Below are 9,987 nucleotides of genomic sequence, written 5' to 3' on the forward strand. Positions count from 1 at the left end.
CAGATCTGATTATAATTAAAGTCCTCTTTGTAAAGGTTCTCAGGCAGTGGCAGAGAACATCGACTGTCCTCCACAAACCGTTTTCTGCTTTCTGGGCACTGGCTAGACCTGCCTTTCCCAGACTCCCTTGCAGGGAGCTGTGGTCATGTGACGAATTTCTCAGCAAAGGAACGTAACTAGGAGCAGGCTGTGCTACCTGCAGGCAGGGGGCCTGTCCGAGATCACGTGTACCTCTCCAGGCTCACCGTCCTCTTCCACCGGCAGGACCCAGGCCACGGCCACTCAGCCATGACCATGTGGACGACAGCAGGCTTAAGGGATGGTCTGGGTCCCCAAATCACTATATGGAGAAGGGTTGCCCACCTACTGGAAACACCCACCCTGGACTCTATTACATGAGTGCAAAACCGTTGTGTTGTACGTCATCGGGTCTAAGAGTTAAGAATACGGAAGCCACCTGAACACAAGCCCTTACTTAGTGAATGTTAATAGTCTTGGCAACAGTGATCTTAAGCTTCCCCCAGGGAGGAGCCAGGGGAGGGGGGAGGGGGAGGGATAAATGCCCCAGGCCCCGAGCCTCGCACACTCAAGCACACTCAAGCGTTTACACACATGCATGCACACACACACACCAAACACGCTGGACCGACACACACAGAATTTGGCTTTTATTCTGGCCTTCACACATCTACTGCTAAGACGACACAGATCGGCGGTACCCCGTCCCACATGACCATTGCGACCACCCCAATTTCCTCAGCCCCCTCCTCCCACCCCACCCCTTTAGCCAAGCTCCCTGGGTGGGGGGCTCTGCCTACACCTCGCCCCGGGCATGCAGCATGAAGTGCCCGTGCAGCTCCCCGAGGTTGTCGAAGGAATCCTCACACTCCGTACAGTGATAGGTGCCCTCCTCCTCCTCATCTTCCTCCTCCTCCTCCCTCCCAGCTGGTCGACCCTCCCCAGCCCGAGGCGGCTCCTCCTCTTCCTCCCCGAGGGCCCTGCCTTCAGGGGCTGGAGCTTCCTGGGGGGCTGTAGCAGGGCAGCAGAGCCGGCAAGGTGGGGTGCCTGGTGGGGCCTCCCCAAGGAGTGAGCGGCCACAGAGCTGGCAGGGCTGGGCTGGGGGGCCCGGGGGCTGGGCTGCACGGGGGGCCCGGCGGGACGGGCCCCCCCGGCCCCCCCCCAGGCGTTGCTTCACCTTGTAGCCAGGGTCATATTCAGGATCGTCAGTGGCCTCCTCCTCCTCCTCCTCCTCATCTTCTTCCTCTTCGGAGTCTGGCTCTGAGAGAGTGTATTCAGAGTCAGAGGAATGCTCAGGGCCTGTAGGGGGATGGACAGGGAGAGTCAGAGGCATCTGAGGACAGGGCTGTGCCCCTCCCGGGGCCCCATTCAGACTCACCACAGTAGGGAGCGGACAGCCAGGACACAACCCTGCCCTTCCCCATGGAAGAATCCCTGTCACATGGAACATGGCCTGGCACACAGCAGACACTCAGTGTCTGTGTATTAAGCAGATGAATGTCTTGCAAGAACTGCACTTCCAGGGTTTAAGAAGGACAAAGTAACAGTAATAAAAACAGTACCAGTAACAGCATCCACTGCTACTTTAAGAGCCCTGTTCTTCTATATTAACCTACCGGATCCTTACAACAACCCTTTGAGGGACGTACTGTTGTCATCCCTAAGTGATAAATGGGAAACTGAGCTACAGGGCGGTTAGGCGACTCACTCGCCTCCAGTCACACAGCTCTAACAGGGAAAGCTAAATACGGGCGGTGGCCTACGCCAGATCATTTTAGGAAGACAAACACCTGAACAGGATTCAAGCACATTAAAACACATACATATATGATATGTGTGATAAATGTGTGTGTGTGTGTGTGCAGTTGAGTGAATGAAAATATTGATTTGCAAGTACAGATATATTGCTGTGATTTCATGAGCATGCAGAACATGTCTAGGACAAGTTTAGGTTAAAAAAGGAAAAAGATTTGAAGACGCCATACAGGAAAGGGTGACACCAGTGCATGCAGAGCCTGGGTCTGGGAGGAGGGAGTCCCCACCACAGCGGCACCGGTCTGCCAAAAGCATCCCCTAGGACCACAACAGCCTTGCCCTGTGTCCATCCTGGCCCCTCTTCCTCCAGCCCAAAAGGGTCCTGTGAGAACTGAGTCAGCCACACTGGGCTCCTCGGGGCTCCTCCACCCTGCAGGCACACACCTGCCTCAGGGCCTTTGCTACCTTTTTTACAGATAAACAAGGCTTGCTCCCTCCCCTCGCCAGGTCTGCTCAAGTGTCACCTTCTCAGTTTCACCCTGGTCACACTGTCTAAACAGCAATCCTTCCCCCTACGCTCTTAACCGCTTTGTTCTTCTCCTCCACTTACTGTAGGTGACATCTACTCATGTGTTTACTGCCTGTCCCCCAAAGCAGGGACTTTGGTTCATTGCTGCATCCTGAGCATCCAGGACACCTTCTCTGTGCCTGGCGTTCATTCAATTTGTCAAACCTTTTCTGAGGCTTTTCACATGTGCTGTTCCCTCTGCTGGGAGTGGCCCAGCTTTCCACATCATTCTTTAGGACCCCGTAGGAAGCCTCCCTCCTCAGTGAGACTGTCCCAGGTCTCCTAGGCAGCCAGTCACTTTCTTTTGCCCTCTGGCTGTCCTCACCCAGCCCTGAGGGCTGTGCCGGTACAAAATCCTTTCCCACCAGACCAGAGGGTGGGCAGGCCGGGTCTGACTCACTGCTGGGTCCCCGGCATCACCCAGCTTAGAAGAATGGGTTATAAATCTTGGCCTAATGTCCCTCCTTGCAGCTCTCTCTCGTTTCTGCCTCTGTCCTGCTGCCCCTCTGCCGTTTAACATATGTTTCCTGAGGCCTCGGCATGGGCTGGTCCCTCTGCCTGGAAGGCTGTTCCCCACTCTGGCCACCTGGCGACCTCCTACTCATCCTTCAGGACCCTGAACAGGTTCTGTCGTCTATGGCGGTGGCTCCCTCCACCCTGGCTCCTGCTGGCCCAGCGTCTCCCCTTGTGACTGTCCTAGAGGCTGTAGCCATCTGGGCCCCAACAGGTCTCCCCCATCAGACTGGGAACCCCTTGAGGGCAGGTCTGACTCATCTTGGGGTCCCCAACACTGCCCAGCCCAGGACGTGCGGGTCGAGTGAACAAGGGGGGCCCGAGGCCCTGATCTCCCCCATCGCTCCAGGCTTTTGGCTCTGCTCTTCCCCCACCTGGTGACCTTTTCTTCTCTAAGAGCAAACCCCTGCTCCTCTTTAAGGTCCCAGCTCACACGTCACCTCCTCTGTGAGGTCCTCCATGCCTCCTCAGGTGGTTAGTGTCTCTTGTCTGGGAACTTCCGCCCCTGCCCCCGCCTCCAAACCCCAACACATCCTGACCACCTGGATAGTGACCTGGAGACTCCGGGAAGGCAGGACCTGGGTCTGACCCATCTCCATGTCCCCAGCAACGCTGCATCCCCAGTCAGCCTCAGAAGATACTTGCTGAATGGCGGCCAAACATGGAGGCAACCCCTCTGGCCTTCACCCCTCTTTCTCCTCCTACCACTGACTTCACACCACCCACCCTCCAGGGGCTTCAACGCCCACTATGACTTCATGCAGCTGGCCTGTGAGAGGCAGTCAGGTGGTTGTCCACGGCTACCAGTCTTTCATGTCCACTGTGACTTTCAGGATCACAAGCCCTTTTGTACCTACCATGCCTTCTCCACCTACGAGACCCTCAAAGCCCAGCATGTCTCCAGCATCCACTGGACCCTCGATGTCCCCTGTGCCTCCCAAGCCTCCCGCCTCCTTGAAGACCACCAAATCGGCAAAGACCAACAGTGCTTCAGTGCCCACCAAGCCATCAACAGCCCCTAACTCGGTCACAAGCCCAAGCAGTTCTAGGTCTCCCAAGTGGGCAAGTACGAAGACAGCTGCTTCTAAACAGTCCAGCAGCAAGTCCCGAGCCCGAAATGGGACAAGAACACCCAGCAAAGCCAGTACCGACACCAGGGCGAGGAAGGCCAGCACTGACACCAGGGTGAGGAAGGCCAGCACCGACACCAGGGCCAGGAAGGCCAGCACCGACACCAGGGCCAGGAAGGCCAGCACCGACACCAGGGCCAGCAAGGCCAGTGGGGTAAGACTCCACCAGCAGAGGGGCACACACAGCCGGGGCAGAACTCCCAGAAGAAGGGGAAGCCGCAGCTCCACGAGGTCACCCAGCAGAGCCAGCACTACCAGCAGGATGAGAACTCATGGTGCCACCCCAAGTGTGCCCAACAGGATGAGAACTCCTACTTCCCAGAAAAAACAGAGTGGGGGCAAGAGTTGCAGCCGGCCTAGAAACAACAACCGAGAAAGAAATAAGAGCCAGCTTAGAAGTGTGAGCAGAGAGAAGAGTTACAGCCCACCAGGAGCCTCAGGCATGGGGAAGAGTTCTGGGCTGGCTATAACCCCAAGTAAGGCAAAGAGTTACAGCCCCACTGGAACTCCCTTCAAGGAGAGAGGTTCCAGCCAGTCTCCATCAACATCAAGGAGGGTAAAGAGTTATAGTCAGATGGCCACCCCTGGCAGGGAATGGAGTTACAGCCCAAGTGAAGTATCTAGCAGGCTCAAGAGTTACAACCAGGATACTGCACCCAGCAGGACCCAGGGTCACAACCGGTCTAGCACCCCCGGCAGGACCCAGAGTCACAGCCGGTCTAGCACCCCCGGCAGGACCCAGAGTCAGAGCCAGTCTAGCACCCCCAGCAGGACCCGAAGTGAGAGCCCGTCTAGCACCCCCAGCAGGACCCGAAGTGAGAGCGGGTCTAGAATGCCCAGAAGGGCAAGAAGTCATAGTATGGTGAGAAGTCACAGTTGGAAGAGAAGTCATAGTAGAGCAAGAAGTCGTACCCGAAAAGGAACTCCCAGTCAGATGAGAAGACACAGCCAATCTAGAATCCACAGCAAGGGGGGAAACTATAACCAATATAGAATGCCCAGAAGGGAAAGAAGCCCCAGCCAGGAGAGAGATCACAGACGATTGAGAACACTCAGCCAGGAGAGAAGTCATAGCCCATCTGGAACCTCCCACAAAGAAAGAGATCACAGCCGATCTAGAACTTCCAGCAGTGAAAGAGAGCACAGCCAAACCAGAACCCCCAGAAAAGAGAGAAACCGCAGCCAACTCAGAACCCCTAGAAATGAGAGAGATCACAGTCAATTCAGAACCTTCAGAAAAGAAAGAGATTGCAGCCAATCCAGAGAGGAGAGAGATCACAGCTTATCTAGAACCTCTAGCAAGAGAGGTCACAGCCAATCTAGAACCCCCAGCAAGGAGAGAGACCACAGCCGATCTAGAACCCCCAGCAAGGAAAGAGACCACAGCCGATCTAGAACCCCCAGCAACGAAAGAGACCACAGCCGATCTAGAACCCCTAATAAGAAGAGCAATCCTAGCCAATCTACAACCCCCAAAAGTCTCAGCCAGAAGGATTCCACTAGCAGGGCACATAGTCCCAGTCAGAACAGAACACCTAGCAAGACAAGGTGCCCTTCCCCCTCCAGATTTCTCAGTGGAGCCCCAATTCCAAACCAGGATGATATTCAAGGTAACGCCGCCATCTCTAAGGCTGCCTCACCTGGAGAGAGGTCCTCATCGTCTTCTTCCAAGCTGGCATAGCCCCCAGTCTCAGCTGGCTCACGGGTCTCTGTCATGGCCAGGGGAGGAGACAGGAGACAGGAGCAGAGGAGCAGCTAGGCAGTGTCCCTCCCCGGCCAGCTCTCCACAGCCACACCTCAGCCACAAGTTCTCCAATGCAGGATGTCAGCAAAGAGAGCGGGATGCTGGACAGGGGAAGGAAAGGCTTGCGGTGACTCAATAAATTTTTACATAGCACCTGCCTCTCAGGGCCCAACTGTGTGCTCAGTGCTGGGGGAAAGGAAAAGATAGCCCCAGCTCCTCTGTAGATCTTAATTTCCCCATCTGGGCAACAAAGCCGTCTGTGGTTCTTGTTCAGCGGAATGGGGAAAGGTAACATTCCAAATATTTAGCAGCGGGTACTAGCAGGGGCACCAATCAGAACTGAGAGTGGAACAGGGGCCTATCCAGGAATTAAGGCTTTGGTTGCTGGACTGTGGAAAAGTCTGGGGGCTGGGAGAGGGTCCAAAGTGGCAGTTGGGGGTAGGGATTATTTGACGTAGTGGTGATATACTAATCAGGCTAGAGGTATTTCAATATTTAAACAAGCGGTACGGCCGCCCTAGTTCGCGTCAGCCCTAGTTCTATACCTTGGCAAGATGGTGTCCAGGTCTGAACCCCAAGTCTGCCACATTCTAGCTGTGTAGTTTCAAGCAAAGGACCTAATCTCTCTAGCCTGTTTCCTTCTCAGTACAAAAGGAGCTTCCAGGGCTTAACTCATGCAGGCCTTATAACTATATTGAGACAGACTGTCTCCTTTGTACAGATGAGGAAACTGAGGCACAGAGAGGGTTAACAAGTAGCTTAAGGTCACACCAACTGGTTGATGGGTGGACTAGGATTTGAAGCCATGTTATTCTACCTCTCATAAATGGCCCCTCAGCTGAGATTTTTTTTTGAAGATTCAGTAGGGCTCATTCGATATAAACTACTGGTATGTGGCAGTTACTGCAGTAACAGTGGCTGTTAATACTCCCACTCATAACCCTTTCTATACACCCCAGCCATTCCAGACTTATCATCTCTCCCTGTGCACACCAGGACTTTTCACATCTAAGGGTCTCAGCAAATCCTGCTACTGCTGCCTAGAATGTCCTCCTTCCCCACCGTCTACCTAGAGAACTCCTACTCGTTCTCCAAAGCCCACCTCAAACACAAGAACCTCTGTACTTCCTCCCAGCCCAAACACCACCTCCACCTCCTCCAAGCCTTCTGAGTCCTTTCCTTCCTATCCCTCTTCACCAGTACCTCGCCACACACACACACACACACACACACACACACACACACACACACACAGCAGTTCTTTTGTCTTCCACTGTAATCTTTGGCAGTAAAGAGCTAGGAAGAGCAAGTCACTGAAAGGACTGGCAACCTCAGCTACGCCTCTTTATGCCAAGGCCCGTGCTGGGTACTGGGTATACAGTGATGGGAAACACACAATCCCTTCAAAGCCTGGAAGTCAAGTTTAATGCTGGGGACGGGAAGAAAAAAAAAAAAACAACATTAAAAGTGAAGCCTGGAGGAGGCTGAGGCATGGGAGGGCTGGTATCAGTGGTAAAGGAGCTTTCTAAAGACACCCCTGAATCTGGGCTTTAAGGACAGAAGATTCATAACTGGCAGAGGAGAGTTCTTATAATACCCTATTGCCTGTAGGGTCCCATTTAACTGAGGAGTTCTACTTTAAGCCAGGATAATTTGCCAAATTAAGTAAATAAAAGCAGACAATGCTAGGTTAAATGTGAATTTCAGATAAACAACAGAAAATTATTTAATATACATAGGTTCGAGGCAGTATTTGGGATAAACATTTCTAAAACATTATTTATCTGAAATTCAAATTTTAAGTGGATGTTCTATGTTACCTGGCAACCACACACTACAATCAGGACTACCCAGGAGATTACCTGGAGACGTTGCTCACCAGTCCAGCCTACCCTCCCCCAAGCCCACATCACACAAGGACCCTTCCAGCGTACTCCAGATGTTAGGTGGAAGCATTCTTTGGTGCAGTCCCATTCCTATAAGGACCATGGTGGCCATACTGGCTTCCACAATTTTAAAGGGTTATAAATGACACTCCCTCGCTACCACAGGGAAAACACAGTGCCAAGACCCCACTACATTCTGAACCTACAGCAACCAACTCCCAAGATGCCCTGTGAGAACATAAAAGGCACCCGTTCCCACAATGGAAGGGCAAGGAGGCCAGAGCAAAACCTTACAACAGACAATAAGGACCAGTTCCCACAATGCCCTGCGGCAATTCTTCCCAGGATGCCTTGGGCCTATAATGACCGCCTTTCAAGGTGCTCTGCGTCGAAGCACTCCAAGCGTCCAAGATGCTGAGCGGAAGGTGTGTGACAAAAGGGGCCGGTTTCCCAAAAGGAGCTACAATAATCCTTCCCAGAATGCACCAGGCCCATAACGACTAGCAGACCGACTCCCACAATGCCTTAGGGCGGGGCGTCCCGTTTCCCCAGGATGCCCCAGGGCTGCACGGAGCCGTGTTGGGGGAGAAAAGGGAGCCTGGGTCTCGCCCTCCGGCCATGATGGGCCAAGACCGCTGCCAGCTCGCCCCGGTGATGGGAGCCGTAACTCCCATCATGCAGCGGTGCCGTAGCGCCCGCTTCCCAGCATGCCCCGCGCACCCCTATCCCTATCCCGGACACTCACCGGCACTAGCTGCCCCCGCTCTGGCTCGGCGGCGGCGGCTGCACGCCCGAGCTCTGCGCGTGCGCTGCAAGTCGGGTAGGAGGGTGTACAAGCGGCGTGAAGCACCTAGGGCGCTTGCGCGGCGAGGTGGACCATTCCCATTGCGCAGTGGGGAGAGGGGCTCTCCGAGTCGGGCCATCGACTAGGCCCGCGCAGGGGCTTCCGGACTTTGCCCCTTGCTGTCCAGGTTTACTTGGTACAGTCCGCAGCTAGACGGAACTAGAAACTGCGAGGCTTGCGCGTGCGTGAGCAAGCAGGAACGCGCCTTACAGAAAATGAGATGAGCTAGGGGTTGGGGGCGCCAACTAGGCTTGGATCTTGGATTTGAGGCTTATTTGCATAACCTTAGCGCGGGACAATGGGAGCCCTACGGCGCTGAAGGGGTGATTTGCATATTCCCCGGAGAGGCGGTACTGCCGAACATCGTGATTAGCATATAGGGGGAGAGGGGTGGCGGGGGGCGCGCCTGAGCAAAGCGCATGCGCTTACGGATTGCGGACTAGCGAGTGGCCTTGTTTTAGTTGGCGTCAGTTTGCATCCGGAGAGGGGGCGCAATGGCCAAGACACTTACTAACTCTCACAAACCCCTTCCCCCACCACCATCAGAAATATTTATTGTCGTCGTCTGTGTCAAGCCCTGTGTTGGTGGGCACCGTGGTTTCCGCAGTGAACGAGACATACCTGGCCCCTATCCTGGCACCCCAATCAAAGGAAGGAGGTTCACACAAAATCAGAACCACAACCCAGAGTGGTCAGATTTGGGATGAGTGAAGCATAGGAAGCTGTGGGAGCCAGAGGAAGTGCCTGCCCCAGCCTGGAAAGGCTTCCAAGAGGTGGTGATCTTTAAGCCAAGGATGAATAGAAGCCAACTATAGAATAGGAGCCCTGGCACAGGGAACAGCAAGGGCAGAAGCCTACAGGCAAAAAGTAGTGCATGGTTTGATTGAGAAAGTGATAGCAGCTACGTATGCCTAAAACAGAATTAAGAGAGGGGAAAGGCTCCTAAAGGTAGAGTTAAGAGCTCTGACTATACAGTTTGACGGCATAGGAAGCCACTGCAGTATTCCAGGCTTTTATAATTGACTTATATTTTAGCTCAAAACTCTCAAGAGCTCCCATTATACTTAAATCAAACGTTATCATGGCCCAGGGGCTATACATGTGGTCTGTTCCTACTTGTCTCTGACTTCACTCACCTCTTTATCCACCCCTGTGTACCTCTACTTCCCCTCAAACACCAGTGCCTACCACCTCAGGCCTTTGCCATTGCTGTTCCCTTTGCCTGAAAATGCTTTTCCCTCTGATCTTTGACTCATCATTCATATCTTGGCACAGGTGTCAAACAGGCTCTTCCTGATCTTTCAAAGATGGCACGTCGAATTTGCATTAGAGAAATGAGCAGGATTGTGGATACAGCAGGATTGGCCACAAGTTGATGGTTGTGGGAGCTGGGGTGAAGGGTGCATGGGACTTCATAGTCCTGTCTACTTCTGTATTTGAAGTTTTCTATAATAAATTAATAGTACCCCATCCCCTCACTCTGCATTTTATCTTAAGAGTACTTATGGCAAGCTGAAATTAAAGGTCTT

The 9,987-nt window shown here is 53.6% G+C and overlaps 1 protein-coding gene across 3 annotated transcripts; it reads right to left on the reverse strand.

Moving 5' to 3' along the window:
• Positions 1-651: 651 nt before the first annotated feature.
• Positions 652-8,653, reverse strand: ZNF428 (zinc finger protein 428). 3 transcript variants are annotated; one of them, XM_015070761.3, is made up of 3 exons: positions 8,360-8,653; positions 5,625-5,829; positions 652-1,317 (listed from the first exon to the last, which is right to left on the reverse strand). In XM_015070761.3, the coding sequence occupies exons 2-3, from the start codon at positions 5,698-5,700 to the stop codon at positions 815-817; spliced, it is 579 nt and encodes a 192-aa protein (XP_014926247.3). In that variant the 5' UTR covers positions 5,701-5,829; positions 8,360-8,653; the 3' UTR covers positions 652-814. The 3 variants fall into 3 exon arrangements, with proteins under 3 accessions (XP_014926247.3, XP_014926248.3, XP_053067070.1); XM_015070762.3 differs by lacking the exon at positions 8,360-8,653 and adding an exon at positions 7,909-8,273; XM_053211095.1 differs by lacking the exons at positions 5,625-5,829; positions 8,360-8,653 and adding an exon at positions 3,409-4,696.
• Positions 8,654-9,987: the final 1,334 nt, after the last annotated feature.

The sequence above is a fragment of the Acinonyx jubatus genome, chromosome E2 (genome assembly GCF_027475565.1).
Source record: "Acinonyx jubatus isolate Ajub_Pintada_27869175 chromosome E2, VMU_Ajub_asm_v1.0, whole genome shotgun sequence".
NCBI lineage: Eukaryota > Metazoa > Chordata > Mammalia > Carnivora > Felidae > Acinonyx > Acinonyx jubatus.

What these genes read in the sequence shown, in the direction of transcription:
- ZNF428 (XM_015070761.3), bottom strand. Translation starts at nt 5,700, where the DNA reads ATGACAGAGACCCGTGAGCCAGCTGAGACTGGGGGCTATGCCAGCTTG. An exon ending in CGATGAGGACCTCTCTCCAG is followed by an intron (nt 1,318 to 5,624) that starts GTGAGGCAGCCT and finishes ATCCCCCTACAG; the next exon opens with GCCCTGAGCATTCCTCTGAC.